The sequence below is a fragment of the Oryctolagus cuniculus genome, chromosome 12 (genome assembly GCF_051225735.1).
Source record: "Oryctolagus cuniculus isolate XC-2025 breed Fujian yellow rabbit chromosome 12, ASM5122573v1, whole genome shotgun sequence".
NCBI classification, from domain to species: Eukaryota; Metazoa; Chordata; class Mammalia; order Lagomorpha; family Leporidae; genus Oryctolagus; species Oryctolagus cuniculus.
In genome coordinates, this window is record NC_142878.1 from 113,380,460 (window position 1) to 113,403,716 (window position 23,257).

Consider the following 23,257-nt stretch of genomic DNA (forward strand, 5'->3'; position numbering starts at 1 on the left):
CTGTGAACATTGGTTCAAATCCTGGCTAATCCACTTTTTGGGGGGGCCATAACTCCTTATTTTCTTATTTATTTATTTGTTTATTTTTATTTTGATATTGCCTCTTTTATGTTTTCAAAATTTTATAACTCCATGCATTTCATATATACAGCTTTAGGAACATAGTGATATTTCTCACCCTACCCTCCTGCCTGCCCACACTCCAACCCTTCCTCCTCCTGCTCACATTCACATTTTGCAAAGATCTATTTTCAGTTTACTTAATGATCGTAAAGTTAACCCTGCACTATGTAAAATAGTTCAACAAACAGTATGAAGAAAAAAACACTGTTCCTCAACAGAAGAGACAATGGCTTAAACAATCATCAAATCTCAGAACGTTCATGTCACACCAATATATTATGTTGTCGGTACTCTATTAGTTACCTCAGAACAGGGTAGTCTTTTTGGGACTAGCTTATTTCACTAAGTATAATGGTTTCCATATTGCAAAAGACAAGATTTCATTTTTTTAATACCTGAGTAGTACTCCATAAGTATATATATAATAATTTATCCAGTTATCAATTGATGGACGTCTGAGTTGAGTCCATATCCTAACTATTATGAATTGAGTTGTAATTAACATGGGGTTCAGATAACTTTTTCATATGCAGATTTCTTTTGGTTGGGGAAATTCTCAGGAGTGAGATGGACTAGCTGCTCCACTTCTGATCCAGCTCCCTGCTAATGTGCCTAGGAGGTCAGTGGAAGATGGCCCAGGTTCTGGTCCCCTGCACCCTTATGGGAGATCTGGTGGAAGCTCTGGTCTCTTGGCTTCAAATTGGCTTAGCCTTGGCTGTTGCAGCCATTTAAGGCTTGGACCAGTGAATGGAGAACCTCTGTCTGTCTTCCTGCCTCTGTCTCTGCCTCTCTGTGACTCTGCCTTTCAAATAAATGTGTGAATCCTTAAAAATAAAGCAAAATAAAATTTAAAAATTTAAATACTAGTTTTGGTAATATGGGCATTTTTAGCTAATGTGAATGGTACTGACATGATAAGTTTTTTTTTTTTTTTTGACAGGCAGTTAGACAGTGAGAGAGAGACAGAAAGGTCTTCCTTCCATTGGTTCGCCCCCCAAATGGCCACTACAGCCAGTACACTGTGCCGATCCAAAGCCAGGAGCCAGGTGCCTCCTCCTGGTCTCCCACATGAGTGCAGGGCCTAAGCACTTGGGCCATCCTTCACTGCCTTCCCGGGCCAAAGCAGAGAGCTGGAATGGAAGATGAGCAACTGGGACAGAATCCAGTGCCCCAACTGGGACTAGAACCTTGGGTGCTGGTGCTGTAGGTGGAGGATTAGCCTAATGAGCTGTGGTGCTGGCCGTGATAAGTTCTTTATCAGCTTGAAGTTGTTTGTTTATATAGAAGGTACTGATTTTTGTGTGTTGATTTTTATATCTTGCAACTTTACTAAACTCTCTTTATGAGTTTCAATTGTCTTTTCATGGGGTCTTTTGGTTTCCTTATATATAGAATTATGTAATCTGCAGATAGGGATAATTTGACTTTCTCCATGAGGGATCTTGAATTAGTTTATCTGTAGTCACCACTCTCTTTATATTACAGGGATTATATTTTTTATTCTTCAATAAGTACTAATCAAGTATTAGAGCTCTTCTCTCTCACTCAGTGCTTGAACTTAAAAATGCCAGTCATTACCCAGAAGGTATAACTAAGACCCAGGGAGAAGTGAGTTGTAAAAGATCAATCAACAACAATGTAGAGTAGCCTCCCACTTTCTCTCTTCTCAGGAATCCCCACAGAATCTTCATCTCCAATTCCAAAAGGAAAAACTCCTGCTGGTAGAGGTATGTGGCTACCACTATATGAGGGGCAATAATTCTTGGAGTGGCCAAGGGAATCCACTATACCACTGCAGTTCTTTTATGCCTGCAACTTGATTTTCTGTTTAAATTGTATGATGCTGAGAACTAAGTAATAATTTACTTCTAGGTCTGAGGTGAAATTACTTAAGATGGAAGCTCAAGACTGAGGTCCTGGCACTGGCACTGTGACATAATAGATTAAGCATCAGCCTACAGTGCCAGCATCCCCCATGGACACTAGTTCATGTCCTGGCAGCTGCTCTTCTATCCAGCTCTCTAGTATGGCCTCGGAAAGCAGTATAAGATGGCGCAAGTGCTTGAAACCATGCACCAGTGTGGGAAACCTGGAGGAAACTCCTGGTTCCTGCCTTCAGGTCAGCCCAGCTCCAGGCATTGTGGCTATTTGTGGAATGAAGCAGTGGTTGGAAGACCTCTCTCTGTCTGCACCTCTCCTTTTTGTAACTCTGCCTCTTAAGTAAATACAATTTTAAAAAATTCTGTAAAGTTTAAAAAAAATACTGACCTCCCTCAATTTGCAGAATAAAGTCACTGAAAGGCAATTATTAGATTAGAGTTGATACAGGAATTTGAACAGCACAATTAATACATTAAACATGGAAAAATGACCAATAGCTGTGAGCCAAGAGTCAAAGGCCTGTGACACTACCATTCAGATCCTGAAGAAGTTGATAATTTCAGCCCATTCTCATTTAGACAGGAAAAGGAGTAAAAGCCGGAGCTCCATGACATCATTGTGATTGTCTTTTTGCCTAGTTTGTGGGAGAAACCACAAATTAAGTGCAGTTCTCAAAAAATAAAGTTTTGTTAAATATATACAGATAATTGGATGGAGTGATGAATAGATAAATTTCAGTAACTGGTTATAGAATTATCCGGTAGTGCAATTTTAAATATTCACAAACATTTCAGACAGCACTCACTCTGTTTTCCAGCCAAATTAATCCACTTAATGTATTAGAATATTTTTCCTCATTGTGAAATATGATCCATTGATGAACCAAAATTATTTTAGTAGGTAAGGTCAAGTATGATTTTAAAAGATTAAAATGAGTTTTTCAGGGATAATAGTTTCTGCTGTGAATGTATTATATTACAAAAAAGAGTCCCTGGAGTTTTTTTTCCCCCTAAATATCTGTTAAAAAGGCTCTGGAACCACAATTTAATTATGAGAATTAAAAAATAATAAATTTCACAAAAAAATCCCAAAAATTATTTACACATTTGAATTTTGCCAGTTATTGTATGTTGCTTTCAAATGTATATCTGTCAAACCAAGAATTATTGAGGAATTAGAGTATTATGTGGGTATCTCATGTGGTTAGACAAGTTCTGATGTATACTCTCTGTGTCACAGGAGGCTGATTATCCAGTAAATATATGGGTCATCCTCACTGCTTCCTAATGGAGGTCTGCATTGCTTTATGGGAAATGTAGCCTCATCTGCCCATGATGTCGGGAGGACAGAACCATGGAAACTCTCCTCTGGCTTCCTTCTTAGCATGTGCCGTTCCAACCATTATCACCATCTCCATAGAATTCCTGGTGCTGGGCTTTCCTCCTATTACTCAAGAACTGTGTGGGTGATTTCTGTGTCTGTGAATGTCAGTGTGGAGGTATAAGGGAACTTGGGGAGCAGTACAGGTGCCTGTCTCTTGCTGGCATAAGTGACAGTCATGGATCTGAGGTGTTAGAATCTGTCATTCAGATCCACCATAAAGATCTTGGCTGGTCCAGGAAGAGACACCAGTGGTAAATCTGGAGCTGGAGAAAGAGTGAATAGGTTGGGCTTTCAAGGATTGTTTTTTGTCAAATGATGCCCTGAGAGAAGACCAGTGTGACTCCAGGTGTACAGAAGGTAGTTCCAAAATTCCTACAATCTGTCTCAGCCAAGATGGCCACAGGATCGAGATGGGTTTTCAGACCATTTTAGCTGAAATGTGTATGGGGTGACTGAATGTAGATTGTACCCCTGTCACTGTTTACCCATCTGTAAGATGAAGTATATTAGTAGTACGAGGGAAATGTCCCCACATTTCTTGAGAAACCATTGTGAGATATGTGCAGGCCAACTTACACTATGTGACAGTTGCATTTGTGGGGCTTATGGTATATCTTCTCCAAATGAATTTTCTAGTTTCCTGCACTGTGTAGACTGAGCAGCACTACTCATTTGAGGTTATGGAAGTTTATACAACACGTAGTTTCTGGGAACATGGATGTTTTGGTCCTGGCTGACAGTCCCATTTCCTTTGGAAGTGAGATTTTATGATACATGAAGAAGGGAACCCCAGGAATAAGAATCATTTCTGACAGAATATCACTTGATGCTCTCTGAGACAATACCTTACTACTTCAGAGCAGAGCAAAGAGTCACTGAAAGGCAAAGATCCTAGATTTGCATGATCCTAGCAGTTATAATCATACTGACCAGAATGAATACGATTTAGTTGATATTACCTTACCTCATCCATAAGTTATGGAAGACTGGTGATATTGGCAGTTCTGGACCAGCCTTCAAAAAAAAGTTGTGTATGGATTAGAAAGACAGGCAATGGAATAGCAAATATTTCTTAAGTGGTCCTGAGGGTGTGGCCTGTGGTGGAGGGATAACCCCTCATGTCTGAGAGTCACTGTCTACATTGCTTTCTACCACATGCCCATTACTTCATTCTGCTATCATGTTTTTCAGAAATGGGGGTCTGTGAAACCTAGTCTGCCATACACTTGGTATCTAGAGCCATGCTGCTGCCCTCTATATTCTAGGAATTCATCCTGGTAGCTCAAGGAATGTCTGTGAGGGTCTCTGCATGTAAAAAGATGAAATAAATTATATTTCAGGAGATAGATGGATTGAGTAGTGTCAGATGATTTGTAGATGCCTGGCATCCTAACTTTTGGATGGTGATTTCATTTTGCTATACTTAAAAAACACATTTATTGGGGCCGGCACTGTGGCGTAGTGGGTAAAGCTGCCACCTGCAGTGCCAGTATCCCATAAGGGCACTGTTTCAAGTTCCAGCTGCTCCACTTCTGATCCAGCTTTCTGCTATGGCCTGGGAAAACAGTGGAAGATGGCCCAAGGCCTTGGGCCACTGCACCCATGTGGGAGACCTGGAAGAAACTCCTGGCTCCTGGCTTTGGATGAGTGCAGCTCCTGCCATTGCAGCCATTTGGGGAGTGAACCAATGGATGGAAGACACTCTCTGCCTCTCTTTCTGTCTATGTAACGTTGACATTCAAATAAACAAATCTTAAAAAAAACACATTGGCTGGCTCTGCAGCTCACTTGGCTAATCCTCCACCTGCTGAACTGGCACCCTGGGTTCTAGTCCCGGTTGGGGCACCAGATTCTGTCCCCATTGTTCTTCTTCCAGTCCATCTCTCTGGACACTCTATACTCTTAAGTACGTAAATAAATAAGGGAATGCTAAGAGATGGTCAGAAGTAAGCCTCTGTGCTGTGACATCAGAAGTCCTGAAGTAAGCAGGAACTTTTATAGAAACATGAAAATAAGTGATCCTAAACTCACCAAGAAAGTCTTGAGATTCTGAATCCCAAGGTCAAGTAACCTCATGGTTTTATGTTGATTGTCTCAAATATGTAGTTTGAAGTATGAATTCTGTCTCAAAGAAAAAAGATAAGAAAGGAATAGGAAATTAAGATTTCTTTGAATATAAGAGACAGCTGATCAAAAGCCTCCAGAAACTCAAATTATCACATATGAGTGTTAATAGAAAAACCTGAGGGGAGATAACCAAGACTAGTGATTTCAGAATGAGCTAGAAAATATTTTTCAAAGAAGGCAAACACACTCTGGGTTGCAAAAACTAATTGTTTCAGCTGTTAGGGAGTGTGTACCTGAGGTGGTATATTGCAATGTTTCTGTACCTGTTGTAGTTCTGAGAAGCTGAAGATGTTAGATTTCCTTAGGAATATGGGGAAGCTATCATAGAGTGCAGATAAAAGCAGAGTTTCTCATTTGAAAAATCCCACAAATGTTTCCCTGGGAAGAGTGAACATGAGACAACTATAGATTCAAGTCTTGTTCCTTACATGTGATATTGTTTAGAGTACAGACACATTTCACGCTTCTGCACCTGCAAGAAAATGATCCAGTAAAGCATTCCCATATTTACAACTGAAATATCAGAGAGCACACAACATAAACTTTTTAATAAAAATTAACTAAAGAAGAAGGAAAGGGAAAAAAGTGTTTCTTAGGCAATGGGGGAATATATTTACTAAATATTTATCCATTCTTTAAAATCTTTTAGTTGTCTCATCATTGTTAAGGGTAAAATGACAATGAGAAGAGAAATATCATTTATTAGCTCACTTCTCCAATGCCTGCAACAGTTAGGTCTGACTAGTCTGAAGCCAAAAGGCTGGAACTTCATCTAGTCTAACCTGATTTATCACAGGTCCCAAGCACATGAATCATTATTTGCTGCCTTCTCATTTATACATGCTAGAGCTTTATTGGAATTAGAGTAGCCAGGGCTCAAACTGGCACTATTTTGGGATGAAGGCACCCTAAGCAGTGAATTAACAAATCTAACCAGGAAAGCCATTCTTCCATACTTGAATAAAATTCAAGTAGTACACAGGATCATTATTGAACAGAGAAATCTATTGGTACAACCTAATATATCAATGTATTAAGGGAAAAAAACAAACATATAATGAGCATAAATAAGTATCTTCTACTGATTATGTTAAAATTTTCATTCCCCTTACATCAGTGTTCCAGAAGAAAGTAATTATATGTGATTCAGTGATTTTTTTTTCATTTCAGTTGCCATGAAGAGTGATGACATTATTAGGACCAACCAGGAAATTCAAGAAAAAAATTTTAAGCAGAATGTTATTGCAAATAAGACATCAACTCCCAAAAGAGTTGCATTAAATAAAAGACTTAATTTAAATTCAAGTCATGTTTCAAAGCTGATTATCAAAAAAAGAAATTATTCATCAGTGAAACCCGAGGAATGCAACGTGTGTCACAATGTGTATCCCCATGGTGGGGCTAATGAGCTGCAAGCTAGAGAGAAAGTTGATGCTGCTAAGATACCTGGGAACTCTGCCCAGTGCTATGAGCCTCTTAGTGAGTATCACAAGATTCAGACTGTGAAGCCTTCATTGGAACATAGTGGACAAGGGAAAGACTTCAAAAGGAAGAAGATATTCTTTAGATTTGGCACGGTCCATATGGGAGACCCCTGTAATAAGTCAACTGTCACTGTTGGAAAGACAACTCAAATAGAAAAAACTCTTCATAAAAATGCTAACCTCAGTAAGCATCAACAAATCAACACAGGAGAGAAAGTCTATGAAGATATGGGATATGTGGAACCTCTTCTTTACAAATCAGATCTTTTAATAAGTCAGAGACAACATATACAGAAAAAAACCTACTCATGTAAGCCTTGTGGAAAATCCTTCAGGTCTAAGTCCTGCCATACCATCATTCATAGTACTTCCATACAGGAAAACTCCCATGTGTGTAATGAATGAGGAAAAGCCACATACCAGAAGTTAGATGTCATTAGACATCAGGAAATTCACACAGAGGACAAACCTAATGAATGTAAAGACTGTGGGAAAGCCTCTGGCAAGAAGTCACATCTTGTAATGCATCAGAGAATTCACACAGGAGAGAAGCCTAATGAATGCAATGGCTGTGGAAAAGCCTTTGGCTCAAAGTCAAGCCTCAGCAAACATCAGAGAATTCACACGGGAGAGAAATCTTATGAATGTAAAGACTGTGGAGTAGTCTTTGGCAAGAAGTCACAACTCAAAATCCATCAGAGAATTCACACAGGGGAGAAACCTTATGAATGTAATGACTGTGGTAAAGCCTTTGGCCAGAAGTCACATCTGAAAATGCATCAGAGAATTCACACAGGAAAGAAACCTTATGAGTGCAATGGCTGTGTAAAAGCCTTTGGATGGAAGTTAGATCTCATAATACATCAGAGAATTCACACAGGAGAAAAACCTTATGAGTGCAATAGCTGTGGAAAAGCCTTTGGACGGAAGTCACAACTCATAATCCATCAGAAAATTCAGACAGGGGAGAGACCTTATGAATGTAAAGACTGTAGAAAAGCCTTTTTCCAAATGTCAGACCTCAAAAGACATCAGAGAATTCACACAGGGGAGAAACCTTATCAATGTAATGACTGTGGAAAAGGCTTCAGCTATAAGTCACAACTAAAAATTCATCAGAGTATTCACACAGGGGAGAGATCCTATGAATGTAATGACTGTGGAAAAGCCTTTCGCTATAGGTCACAATTTATAATCCATCAGAGAATTCACACAGGGGAGAGACCTTATGAATGCCAAAATTGTGGGAAAGCCTTTGGCCAGAAGTCATATCTCATAATGCATCAGAGAATTCACACAGGTGAGAAACCTTATGAATGTAATGACTGTGGAAAAGCATTCAGCTCTAAGTCATAACTCATAACCCAACAAAGAATTCATACAGGGGACAGGCCTTATGAATGTAGTGACTGTGGAAATCCCTTCAGATATAAGTCACAACTTATAATCCATGTGGGAATCCAAATGTGGGAAAACATTTGGCCGGAAGTCACATCTCATAATGCATCAGAGAATTTACACAGGGGAGAAACCTTATGAATGTAATGATTGTGGGAAAACATTTGGCCGGAAGTCACATCTCATAATGCATCAGAGAATTCACACAGGGGAGAAACCTTATGAATGTAATGACTGGAAAAGCCTTCAGCCTTAAATCACAACTCAAAATCCATCAGGGAATTCACACAGGGGAGAAAACTTATGAATGTAATGATTGTGGGAAAACCTTTGGCCAGAAGTCACAACTCATAATGCATCAGAGAATTCACACAGGAGAATAACCTCATGAATGTAATGACTACAGAAAAGCTTTTTGCTGTAAATCACAACTCATAACACCTGACAGCTTTTGTAAGGCTGGGTGAGTGGTGACAAATTCAGTTTCTTTTTGTTTGATAGGTCTTTACTTCACATTCAACATAAATGAGTACTTTGCAGGGTATAGTATTCTCAGTGGACTGATTTTTTTTTCTCTTAAGACTCACACTATGTCTTTCCATTCTCTCATAGATCATAAAGATTCTAATGAGAAGTCGCCTGTGAATCTAGTTGGAAATACTTTGAAATTTATCTGACATTTTTGTATTGCACATTTTGGAATTTTCCTTTTGTTTTACTGTTAAAAGTTTGCAATATCTTTTGGCAGCCTAGAAAGTCCTTCTCATGAATGTGAGCTGGTTAATCAAGGGAAGATAAGATTAAATTTCCTACATGACACTGCAGCCATCCATAACTAAACAAGGAGGATGATCACTATATTTTCTTAGCAGACAGCCCATCTTCCTGGAAGCAGATAGGATAGATCAGAACTCATGGGCAATTCTAACTTTTTTATTAATGTGTGGTTTAGCAAGTTCATATTTGAAATAAATGTGCTACGAATGAATACATTCAAATATAGAAAGAACATTTTATATTTTCACTACTTCTATTTAGTTTTGATAATTATACTGTGGTTTGAAAACTCACACCAGATTATTGCCGATAATTATTTAGAGAAATGCTTGTTTGATGGACAGAACTGGGAATGTGTGGAGACTATACTGCAGATCCTTAAATAAATCTCCATATATTTTCATATGTGCAAGTTATACTGCCAACTGTCCAAGATATATTTTCAAGAGAATATTTGCATTTCTTTTTTTCTTTAACCAACTCAATATAGACTCGCTTTAGCATTTCAGAAATTTACCAATAACCAATTTCTAGTCAGATTTAAAGACTACTTTCTACCCTTTGCACTTGAATGTATTTTTAATTTTTACATATTTGAGAGCTAGAGAGACAGAGTTACCAGGTTAGAGAGACAGGCATATACAAAGTGTTCTCATCTACTCTTTCACTCCCCAAATGCCCAGAGCAGCTAGAATTTGATGGATACTGGCCCAAGTCACCCAAATTAGGGGCACACTCTGCTAGACTACAATGGTCTACATGATCAGGAAGGTGTAATGAGGAGCCAGAATAGGGAATCAAAGAAAACCTCTCTAAAGTGGAACTATGGCAGCTTAACTAGCATTTTATCTACTATGCTACATGTTTGTCCCATTTTAAACTTTTTGTCATTTTTGCAACTACTGTCCATGATTTTCTCTTGGCAATTCTTATTCATTAGTTTCTACCAAGATCTTACTGGTGTTATGCTTCTTCCATGGACTCCTCAATGACCTTCATTATATGACCCATCCTAATGCTATATGTGGTTTCTCATTCATTCCACCCCATAATTCACCATGACTGATTTGGCCATCTGTTGTTTTACATTCCTGTTTCTTTCTAGCTTGGGCCTCTTTCCAAACTGTGTACACTTTCAACTTTCTGTTGAATTCTTCTTTGTAGATTTCCAAATAGTACCTCAAGTTCAATAAATCCAAAATGAGAACCATATCCCAGTTTCTTCCATTATCTATGTATAGGATTGCTACCAAATAGCCTCATTCCAAACCACAAAAAATGCAATTTTTTTGGACTCTTGCTTCTTTCCAAAGGCTGTTTTGACCTGGTATTGAGTTCAGCTAATTCTGTTTTTTAATTTTATTTTAATACTCACACGCAAGGTGAATAGAGGAAGAGCTGAAGTTGCTCCAAAGAAAATATTGTAAATTCACATTTTTTGTACCCGAAATGTTGCTTCTTGCCAAAGCTAAAGGATGTGTTAGCTCTATGATGAGACTGAATCTATTTTGGGCTATGCTAGTAGCCAGAAGATGTGATAACAGCCCTGGGAGTGAAAGAATTTATGAGTTAATGGTTATCATGTGAATAAGTGTCAAGATAAAGGTCCACAAAGAATGAAGAACAGGGATTCTATCTATAATTTTTACTGATATAAAATTATGCTTTTCAAAATTAATTTTATTTAAAGGGAGAGAGACAGAGAATCTTCCAGCTGCTGGTATACTCCCCAGTGGCTGCAATGGCCAGGGCTGAGCCAGGCCAGAAACAGAAACCAGGAGCTTCATCCATGTCTCCTACTTGCATTCATGGGCTCAAACACATGGACTTTTCTCGGCTTTGTTCTCAGAGATATGAACAAGGAGCTGGATCAGAAATGGAACAGCTAGGACATGAACCAGCACCCATCTGGGATGCTGGCATCCTAGATGGTGCCTTTATCACAGTGACATCCCCTAAAATTATGCTTCTATACAAAAATGACTTTTCATGCTTTCAAACTTTTAATTCTAGTATTTTATTCAATTAGTCACTTCTACATGGGTATGGGACAATGGATGTATGTATTAACCATATTTATAACTATTATCTAGAACAGTGGTCAATTAAAGTCAAATTTTTTATTGTTTTATATAGGCATGTATGCCTAAATGTGGCACTTAAACCATTTTAAGTAAACATTTAAGTGGCATTAAATACATCATACTGCTTTGCAACCATCACCAGCATCCCTCTAAAGAATTATTTTTATAGTCTCCACCACATGCCCTACAAATAACTGCTCTACTTTTTCTGTATGAGTTGATCTATGTTAGAGCTTCATAAATGCAAGTAATAACATATTTGTTTTCTTTTTTTTGTATGAACAGTTTCTTTATTAAAAATTTTTGGAATTTTTTTATTTAGTAAATATAAATTTCCAAAGTACAGTTTATGGATTACAATGGCTCCCCCCAATAATTTCCCTCCCACTCACACCCTTCCCATCTCCCACTCCCTCTCCCATTCCATTCACATCAAGATTCATTTTCAATTATCTTTATATACAGAATATCGATTTAGTATGTATTAAGTAAAGATTTCATCAGTTTGCACCCCCACAGAAACACAAAGTGTAAAATACTGTTTCAGTATTAGTTATAGAATTACTTCACATTGGACAACACATTAAGGACAGATCCCACATGAGAAGTAAGTACACAGTGACTCCTGTTGTTGACTTAACAATTTGACACTCTTGTTTTTGGCGTCAGTAATCTCCCTAGGCTCTAGTCATGAGTAGACAAGGCTATGGAAGCCTTTTGAGTTCACCCGACTTCGATTTTATTCCAACAGGGTCATAGTCAAAGTGGAGGTTCTCTCCTCCCTTCAGAGAAAGGTACCTCCTTCTTTGATGGCCTGTTCTTTCCACTGGGATATCACTTGCAGAGATCTTTCATTTAGGTCTTTTTTTTTTCCAGAGTGTCTTGGTTTTCCATGCCTAAATTACTCTCATGGGCTCTTCGGCCATATCCGAATGCCTTCAGGGCTGATTCTGAGGCCAGAGTGCTAGTTAGGACATCTGCCATTCTATGAGTCTGCTGTGTATCCCATTTCCCATGATGGATCGTTCTCTCCCTTTTTGATTCTATCAGTTAGTATTAGCAGACACTAGTTTTGTGATCCCTTTGACTCTTAGACCTATCAGTGTGTTCAATTGTGTACTGAAATTGATCATTTGGACTAGTGAGATGGCATTGGTACATGCCACCTTGATGGGATTGTATTGGAATCCCAAGTAATAACATATTTGTTTTCTTATTATTGGCTTATTTAATGTAGCATAAATGTCTATCAGTTTCATTTATGCATTTGTTCACATGTTCTTTTTAAAGCTCAGTAGTTTTTTTCATCATGAAACTAAGACACTATTTAATAAAACTTCCTCACTTCAGTCTTTGTGTAAAACTCAAAACCAAGCACAGAGAGCAACTTCATTGGTGAAACCAGAAAATCACTTCACTAGCTATTCACTAGCCCAAATGCCATGTTTTGCCTATTCAGACACATTAGCGGGAAATTGGACTGGAAGCAGCACAGCCAGGCCTGAACTGACACATTGATAAGGGATGTGAATACCCCAGCTAATGTCATAATCTGCTATCATGCCTACCTTATTAGCTTCCAGTTTTAACTTACCTCATCCTGATGTGTTTTGAATATTTATGGAATGAGCCAGAAGATGAGTGTATTCTCCCTTTCCTTTCCCTTATTTTTGTCCTTGTTCAGAATTAACATATAAAAGAAGGAGTACTCTTTGGCTACCTCCTCAGCATCCCCAATACTTCCAACTCAATGCCACCCCAAATTTGTTTTTATTTATTTGTTTACTCTGGCCACTGTATGTAATGAAATATTATACCCAAGTGTCCTCATAGCCAATATATTCACCATCAGTCTACCATGGTATGATCTCAATCTCTCAGTTGCACTCAGAACATTGTTCTTGCAACAGGTAACAGAGTATAGAAAAAATGAAGATGACCCTCTGATTTGGCATCTAAAAGGAGACGAGCCCTGTGTTCTGTTTCATTTGTATGGTACAGGCCTTCCATTTAACTAATTTAAAACAGTGGAGGGAGGAAATTGGTCTGGACTAAGATGGCACTGAGTTTTCAAGTTTTTTTTTAATTTGTTTTATTTATTTGAAAGAGTTACAGAGAGAGGAAGAGACAGAGAGAGAGGTCTTCCTTCTACTGGTTCACTCCCCAGATGGCCACAATGGCTGGAGCTGCACCGATCTGAAGTCAGGAGCCAGGAGCTTCTTCTGGGTCTCCCATGTGGGTGCAGGGGCCTAAGCACTTGGGCTATCTTCTACTGCTTTCCCAGGCAATAGCAGAAGGCTGGATCAGAAGAGCAGCCAGGACTAGAACTGGGATGCCGATGCTTCAGGCTAGGGCTTTAACCCACTGTGCCACAGTCCCAGCCCCTAGTTCTTACAAATAATTAAATTGTAAGTATATTTATATTTGATGTGTCTTTGGGACCATTTCTAGAACTTTACAAGGATTTTCTTTTAGTTACATTTTATTTTATTTTATTTATTTGACAGGTAGAGTTATAGACAATGAGAGAGAGAAAGAGAGAAAGGTCTTCTTTCTACTGGTTCATTCCGTAAATGGCCACTACAGCCAGAGATGCTCCAATCCGAATCCAGGAGCCAGGTGTTTCTTCCTGGTCTCCCATGTGGGTGCAGGGGCCCAAGCACTTGGGCCATCCTGCACTGCCCTCCTGGACTACAGCAGAGAGCTGGATTGGAAGAGGAGCAAGTGGAACAAGAACCCAGTGCCCATATGGGATGCCGGCACTGCAGGTGGAGGATTAACCAAAAGAGCCATGGTGCTGACCCCTTAGTTACATTTTAGCATAATTTTTATCAGGGCTAGTATTTCAGCACAGCACGTTGAATCACAATTTGCAATGCTGGCATCCAAACTCAGAATATCACTTCATACCCTGGCCATTCTGTTTGTGATCCAGCTTCATGATAGTGCACCTGAAATGGCAGCAAATGACAGCCCAAGTACTTGAACCCCTGCCACCAGCATGAGAGAACCAAATGGAGTTCTGGGCTCCTGGCTTTGGCTTGTCCAAGCCTAGGACATACTTGATGATAAATTTGATGATATGTGAAGTATTATAAAGGATTATCAAAGACAAGAAAAACCAACTGCTTCACTGGGGGGCTAATTAATGACATAATTCTGTGAAAACATTCATTAAAATTTGCTATATTATTGTTGTACTTATGCTTTTGGGAGTGCATCTTTCCTAAGAGCTTCTTTTGAGTAACAGCAAAGCAAAGTTTGTAAGGTCTTAGGAAAACTTCCTCAGGTTGACTTTTCCATAAGATTATAAAGTACAGTTTTTAACCACTATGTCTTGTACATCAGTGTTTATCTGTTAGAAACTATAAATATTGGGTAACAAACATAATTATTTTATCATTGTTTATTATGTTTTAATATGTGCTAATATGCCACCTTATGGATTACTGTACTGATTTTACCTGTATACACCCATCAAAAGTTCTCATGTTAGTGTGTTTATGTGTATGTGTTTGTTTATGTGTGTGTGTCTATGTGTGCACCAATTTTGACAAAGACTGTATAGAAAATTATTCTGTGAGCAACCCTAACAGTCAAAAACCAAGTCCTCCTATGAGCAGACCACCGGTCCTTCTAACTGTTGTGCTCTGAAGCACAAACAGAGGTGTGAAAATTACATTTTTTCTAAGTTGAATTTTCTTAGCTGGTCTTTTCTGACTATACTATTTTGAATTCCTTCTCCACACTTCTCACAAATGCTAAATTTCTCCCCAACTTCACTTGAATTGTGTTTTAGTAGCTGTCTGTGTCAGGTCATTTAACATATCATAATCCAAAGGGGAAATGTATGCACTTTTTGAAATAGTCTTCAGGCCAAGAAGGGATCCTTTGTTTTGACAAAGTCAATGAAAGGTAATTTTATTGGATTGAGGTCTTCTGGGAACACATATCCTTATTTTATTTTTCCTCAAAAGTAAGCCAGGATTTAGATAAAGTGCAAAAGTGTGATTTGCACCAAGGAAGTTCTACCAAATAAGGAGCACATAGGCATGAAAGGGACAAGATCAACAAGAGCAAGATAGCAGAATAGGAAGGGAGCACACTGATAGTCTGGGGAGAGACAGTTTAGTAAAAGTGGAGATACTGCAGGTTCAAGGAAGAGTAGGGGAAGAAACAGCAGAAGAAACTCTTCCAGAACTAGTGATTCACAGTGGACCTGCATGGAGAGCATGGGAGCCCACAGTTCGGGACACCAGCGGCAGACTCAACACACAAGCGCTGGAATGCGAGGTGAGCCGAACCTCAATAGCCTGAGACACCAGCAGGCAACAGAAAGAGGAGACTAGAGGGAATGACCCCGGGGGGAAAAGTTCATCAGGCTAACTAGAAGAGAGAGAGAGAAAAAAAGTGACCAAAATGGACACAGGTTTCTCTCTCTCCGCTCACCTCTCAACAGCGAGCAAGACAAAGAGCAGGCACCATCTTGGACATACATCATAAGCAGGGCGACCTCAGGTCTGCACCGGCCCTGAGCCTAGCAGATAAACCTGACTCTGGGCGGGGCGAATTAACAGGAGATTAGGACCTAGTAAATTTGTGGTGCTACTGAACTGAGACTGTGAAAAAAGAGACGGTGGGGGAGAGAACTCACAGAATTCACGCAAGTACTCTCCAGAGATGCTACAATTCCGTAACTTTGGCAACCCAGTGGGAGACTGAAGGAGAATTTGAGCCCACTCTGAGGGCAGAACAGATTCCCTGTGTGGTCCTTGGGAAAGAGCTTCTGATCTCTGGCTCCTGTGGGTATATCATTTGCCTGCTAACTACCTCCAACTTCATTCAGCTGTGCAGAATTACTTCCCTTTTGAATCAAAAAAAGAAAGAGAGAGAGATCTACCATGCCTAACCTGGGAGTGTCACCTTTGGCACACCAAACAGAGCTCTCAGGCCACACCCATCTCAAGCCTCTAAGGCTCCATCAAAAACAGATAATCCACTTAATCTAGAGTCATAGTATAACAAGAAAAAGCACCACAGTGAAGAAACCAAATATCTCCACTATGCCAAATAACAAATGCAAAAACTGAGGTAATGAAAACAAGGAAGTCACCATGATGCCCCCAAATGAAAAAGACACCCCAATTCAAGATTATGAAGATGATGACATAGAAGAAATGCAAGAAGCAGATCTCAAAAATTGATAAGAACATTAAGAAGTTCTCAAAAACAAATTCTTGAACTACAGAAATCCTTAATGGACAAGATAGAAAATCTCTCTCGTGAAAATGAACTATTAAGGAGGAATCAAAATGAAATGAAACAACTAGTACAACAGGAAACTGTGATAGTGACGAGAAATCATAATGAAGTGAAGAATTCAATAGATCAAATGAAAAACACAATAGAGAGCCTTACAAACAGAATGGGTGAAGCAGAAGAGAGAATATTGGACTTAGAAGACAGAGAAGGAAAGGATACAGTCAGACCAAAGAAAAGAAGAGGAAATTAGAAATCTAAAACATATTGTCAGGAATCTTCAGGATACTATTAAAAAACCCAACATTCAGGTTCTAGGAGTTCCTGAAGGCATCAGAGGGAGAAAGGATTAGAAGGCCTTTTTAGTGAGATATTAGCAGAAAATTTCCCAGGTTTGGAGAAGGACAGAGAAATCCTAGTACAGGAAGCTCACAGAACCCCTAGTAAACACGACCAAAAGAGATCCTCACCACGACACGTTGTAATTAAACTCTCCACAGTGAAACATAAAGAAAAGATCCTCAAATGTGCAAGAGAGAAACGTCAGATTACTCTCAGAGGATCTCCAATCAGACTCACAGCTGACTTCTCATCAGAAACACTACAAGCTAGGAGGGAATGGAGAGATATAGCCCAGGTACTAAGAGAGACAAACTGCCAGCCCAGAGTATTATATCCTGCAAAGCTATCATTTGTGAATGAAGGTGAAATAAAGACTTTTCATAGCAAACAGAAATTGAAAGAATTTGTTGCCACTCGTCCAGCCCTGCAAAAGATGCTTAAAGATGTGTTGCACACAGAAACACACAAACACGGTCATCAATATGAAAGAAGGTAAAGGAAGGAAACCTCACAGCAAAAGATCACAGGGAATTCAAAGCATGTATTAGAACTCATCTTTGGCAAATGGCAGGGCAAAGTTACCACTTATCATTAGTCACTTTGAACATGAATGGCCTGAACTGTCCAGTTAAAAGACACAGATTGGCTGATTGGCTTAAGGAACAAACCCCATCTATTCTCTGGTTACAAGAAACACATCTTTCCAACAAAGATCCATACAGAGTGAAAGTGAAAGGCTGGAAAAAGATATACCATGCCAACAGAAATGAAAAAAGAGCGGGTGTAGCCATCTTAATGTCGGACAACATAAATTTTACCACAAAAACTGTTAAGAGAGACAAAGAGGGGCACTATATAATGATTAAGGGATCAATTCAACAGGAAGAAATAACAATTATCAATGTATATGCACCTAACTAGAGGGCACCGGTTTATATAAAGATTTGTTAAGGGACTTAAAGAGAGACTTAGACCCCAATACAATAGTACTGGGGGACTGTCGCTCCCCGTCTTCGTGGAGGAATGACACAGGACCCTGCGTTGTTCTTTCGTCTGCTCGGCCCTCCATGGGTTTGCTGCTGGTTCTTCCCGGGTTGGCTACCAACCCTTCCACCTCTGTGGAAAGGCGGTTCCCCCTAGCCACTTTCACAACTTCTGCGGGGGAGCGGCACACCGCCGGCCGGCTCTCTCGGGGGCTGCTCAGGTGTTCCTTCAGATAGATGTTCCTGGTGCATGTTGTCTCTCTCCTCCTTTATAGTCCTCTTCCACCAATCCCAACTCTGCTACCCACACACCAAGTAGGCTGCTCTCCTCCAATCAGGAGCAGGTCCTGCTGTTTACTGGTTGAACTGGAGGCAGCTGTGTAGAAGCTGTTTCCTCCTCTCCCAGCGCCATATTGTGGGAGAGCAGATGCATAAAATAAGTCTTAATTCGAGTACCATAGTCTAGTCCAGAGTTGCTCCCCACAGGGGACTTCAATACTCCACTCTCAGAAATAGATCAACAGGACAGAAGATCAACAAGGATACAGTAGATTTAAATGACACTATAGCTCAAATGGATCTAACAGATATATACAGAACTTTTCATCCTACACATGAAGCATTTACACTCTTCTCAGCAGTACATGGAACCTTCTCTAGGATTGACCACATACTAGGCCATAAAGCAAGTCTCAGCAAATTCAAAAGAATTAGAATCATACCATGCAGCTTCTCAGACCATAAAGGAATGAAGTGGGAAATTAGCAACTCAGGAATCTCTAGAGCATACGCAAACACATGGAGAGTGAAAAACATGCTCCTGAATGAACAATGGGTCATAGAAGAAATTAAAAGAGAAATCAAAAATTTTCTGGAAGTAAATGAGAATAACAGCACAACATACCAAAACTTATGGGACGCAGCAAAAGCAGTGTTAAGAGGAAAGTTTATATCAGTAGGTGCCTACATCAAAATTTGGAAAGGCACCAAATAGATGAGCTTTCAGTTCACCTCAAGGATCTAGAAATTCTACAGCAAACCAGACCCAAATTTAGTAGGAGAAGAGAAATAATTAAAACCAGAGAAGAAATCAACAGGATTGAATCCAAAAAACATTACAAAAAATCAACCAAACGAGGAGCTGATTTTTTGAAAAAATAAACAAAATTGACACCCCATTGGCCCAACCAACTAAAAAAAAAGAAGAGAAAAGACCCAAATCAATAAAATCAGAGATGAAAAGGAAACATAACAACAGACACCACAGAAATAAAAAGAATCATCAGAAATTACTACAAGGACTTGTATGCCAGCAAACAGGGAAATCTATCAGAAATGGATAGATTCCTGGACACATGCAACCTACCTAAGTTGAACCAGAAAGACATAGAAAATCTAAACAGACCCATAACTGAGACAGAAATTGAAACAGTAATAAAGGCCCTCCCAACAAAGAAAAGCCCAGGACCAGATGGATTCACTGCTGAATTCTACCAGACATTTAAAGAAGAACTAACTCCAATTCTTCTCAAACTATTCAGAACAATTGAAAAAGAGGGGGTCCTCCCAAATTCTTTCTATGAAGCCAGCATCACCTTAATTCCTAAGCCGGAAAAAGATGCAGCACTGAAAGAAAATTACAGACCAATATCCCTGATGAACATAGATGCAAAAATCCTCAATAAAATTCTCGCCAATAGAATGCAACAACACATCAGAAAGATCATCCACCCAGACCAAGTGGGATTTATCCCTGGTATGCAGGGATGGTTCAACATTCAGAAATCAATCACTGTGATACACCACATTAATAGACTGCAAAAGAAAAACCATATGATTATCTCAATAGATGCCGAGAAAGCATTTGATAAAATACAACACCATTTCATGATGAAAATTCTAAGCAAAATGGGTATGGAAGGAACATTCCTCAATATAATCAAAGCAATCTATGAAAAACCCACAGCCAACATCCTATTGAATGGGGAAAAGTTGGAAGCATTTCCACTGAGATCTGGTACCAGACAGGGATGCCCACTCTCACCACTGCTATTCAATATAGTTCCGGAAGTTCTAGCCAGAGCTATTAGGCAAGAAAAAGAAATTAAAGGGATACAAATTGGGAAGGAAGAACTCAAACTATCCCTCTTTGCAGATGACATGATTCTTTATTTAGGGGACCCAAAGAACTCTACTAAGAGGTTATTGGAACTCATAGAAGATTTTGGCAAAGTAGCAGGGTATAAAATCAATGCACAAAAATCAACAGCCTTTGTATACACAGACAATGCCATGGTTGAGGAAGAACTTCTAAGATCAATCCCATTCACAATAGCTACAAAAACAATCAAATACCTTGGCATGAACTTAACCAAGGACGTTAAGGAACTGAACGATGAAAATTACAAAACCTTAAAGAAAGAAATAGAAGAGGATACCAAGAAATGGAAAAATCTTCTATGTTCATGGATTGGAAGAATCAATATCATCAAAATGTCCATTCTCCCAAAAGCAATTTATAGATTCAATGCAATACCAATCAAGATACCGAAGACCTTCTTCTCAGATCTGGAAAAAATGATGCTGAAATTCATATGGAGACACAAGAGACCTTGAATAGCTAAAGCAATCTTGTACAACAAAAACAAAGCTGGAGGCATCTCAATACCAGATTTCAGGACATACTACAGGGCAGTTGTCATCAAAACAGCATGGTACTGGTACAGAAACAGATAGGTAGACCAATGGAACAGAATTGACACACAAGAAATCAACCCAAACATCTACAGCCAACTCATATTTGATCAAGGATCCAAAACCAATCCCTGGAGTAAGGACAGTCTATTCAATAAGTGGTGCTGGGAAAATTGGATTTCCACGTGCAGAATCATGAAGCAAGATCCCTACCTTTCACCTTACACAAAAACCCACTCAACATGGATTAAAGACTTAAATATATGACCTGACACCATCAAATTATTAGAGAGCATTGGAAAATCCCTGCAAGATATAGGTACGGGCAATGACTTCTTGGAAAACACCCCAGAAGCACAGGCAGTCAAAGCCAAAATTAACATTTGGGATTGCATCAAATTGAGAAGTTTCTGTACTGCAAAAGAAACAGTCAGGAGAGTGAAGAGGCAACCAACAGAATGGGAAAAAATATTTGCAAAGTATGCAACAGATAAAGGGTTGATAACTAGAATCTACAAAGAAAGCAAGAAACTCCACAAGATCAAAACAAACAACCCACTTAAGAGATGGGCCAAGGACCTCAATAGACATTTTTCAAAAGAGGAAATCCAAATGGCCAACAGGCACAGGAAAATATGTTCAAGATCACTAGCAATCAGGGAAATGCAAATCAAAACCACAATGAAATTCCACCTTACCCCGGTTAGAATGGCTCACATTCAGAAATCTACCAACAATAGATGCTGGCGAGGATGTGGGGAAAAAGGGACACTAACCCACTGTTGGTGGGAATGGAAATTGGTTAAGCCACTGTGGATGTCAGTCTGGAGATTCCTCAGAAACCTGAAGATAACCCTACCATTCAACCCAGCCATCCCACTCCTTGGAATTTACCCAAAGGAAATGAAATTGGCAAATAAAAAAGAAGTCTGCACATTAATGTTTATTGCAGCTCAATTCACAATAGCTAAGACCTGGAACCAACCCAAATGCCCATCAACAGTAGACTGGATAAAGAAATTATGGGACATGTACTCTATCAAATACTATACAGCAGTCAAAAACAATGAAACCCTGTAATTTGCAACAGGATGGAGGAATTTGGAAAACATCATGCTGAGTGAATTAAGCCAGTCCCAAAGGTACAGATATCATATGTTCTCCCTGATTGGCGACAACTAACTGAGCACCAAAGGGGAAACTTGTTGAAGTGAAATGGACACTATGAGAAACAGTGACTTGATCAGCTCTTGTCCTGACAGTTGATGTACAACGTAATACTTTATCCATTTTAGTATTTTTTTTGTTCTAGTACCATTGGTTGAACTCTGTAATTAACACACAATTATTCTTAGGTGTTTAAACTGAAAAGTGATCCCTGTTAGGAATTTGGAAAACATTATGCTGAGTGAAATAAGCCAATCCCAAAGGGACAAATACCATATGTTCTCTTTGTTAGGTGACAACTAACTGAGCACCAAAAAGGAAACCTGTTAAAGTGAAATGAACATTATGAGAAACAGTGACTTGATCTGCCCTCACCCTGACTGTTGATGAGCAACTTAATATGTTATCCCTCTTAGTATTTTTTTTGTTTTTTCTACTTAATACTTTTGGTTGAATACTGTAATCAATACACAATTCTTCTTAAGTGCTGAAACTTAACTGAAAAGTGATCGCTGTTAAATATAAGAGTGGGAATAAGAGAGGGAAGAGATGTGCAATTCGGGACATGCTCAAGCTGACTTACCTCAAACGGTAGAGTTAGAAACATACCGGGGGATTCCAATTCAATCCCATCAAGGTGGCATGTACCAATGCCATTTCACTAGTCCCAGAGATCAATTTCTGTTCACAATTGATCATAATGATAGGACTAAGAACCAAAGGGATCATATAAACAAGAATAGTGTCTGCAAATACTAGCTGATAGAATTTAAAAAGGGAGAGAATGATCCAACATGGGAAGTGAGATACACAGCAGACTCATAGAATGGCAGATGTCCTAAACAGCACTCTGGCCTCATAATCAGCTCTTAAGGCATGCGGATCTGGCTGAAATGCCCATGAGACTATTTCAGGCATGGAAAGCCAAGACACTCTGGGGGAAAAAAAAAACCTAAATGAAAGATCTCCACGAGTGAGATCCCAGTGGAAAGAATGGGTCATCAATGAAGGAGGTACCTTTCTCTGAAGGGAGGAGAGAACTTCCACTTTGACCATGGCCTTGTCTAAATATGATCAGAGTTGGTGAATTCAGGGGGCTTCCATAGCCTTGGCAGCTCATGACAAGAGCCTAGGGTGATTACTGAGGCCATAAACAAGAGTGTCCATTTGTTAAGTCAACAACAGGAGTCACTGTGTACTTACTCCTCATGTAGGATCTCTGTCCTTAGTGTGCTGTACATTGAGATTTAATGCTATAACTAGTACTCAAACAGTATTTTTCACTTTATGTTTCTGTGTGGGAGCAAACTGTTGAAATCTTTATTTAATGTATGCTAAACTGATCTTCTGTATATAAAGAGAATTGAAAATGAATCTTGATGTGAATGGAAGGGGAGAGGGAGTGGGAAAGGGGAGAGTTGCGGGTGGGAGGTTCGTTATGGGGGGGAAGACATTGTAATCCATAAGCTGTACTTTGTAAATTTATATTCATTAAATAAAAGTCAAAAAAAAGGAAGGGACAAGATCTAAGTAGCACTTCTAATTTTAATCTAAG

General features: G+C 39.2%; 1 protein-coding gene across 1 annotated transcript in view; it reads left to right on the forward strand.

Moving 5' to 3' along the window:
* The first annotated feature begins 6,689 nt into the window (after positions 1-6,689).
* Positions 6,690-23,257, forward strand: part of LOC149123244 (uncharacterized) — a 30,396-nt gene continuing 13,828 nt past the window's right edge. Inside the window, 4 exon segments of the mRNA XM_089311027.1 lie at positions 6,690-7,182; positions 7,405-8,455; positions 8,457-8,630; positions 8,632-8,849. Coding sequence (XP_089167153.1) covers positions 6,690-7,182; positions 7,405-8,455; positions 8,457-8,630; positions 8,632-8,849 — 1,936 coding nt within the window.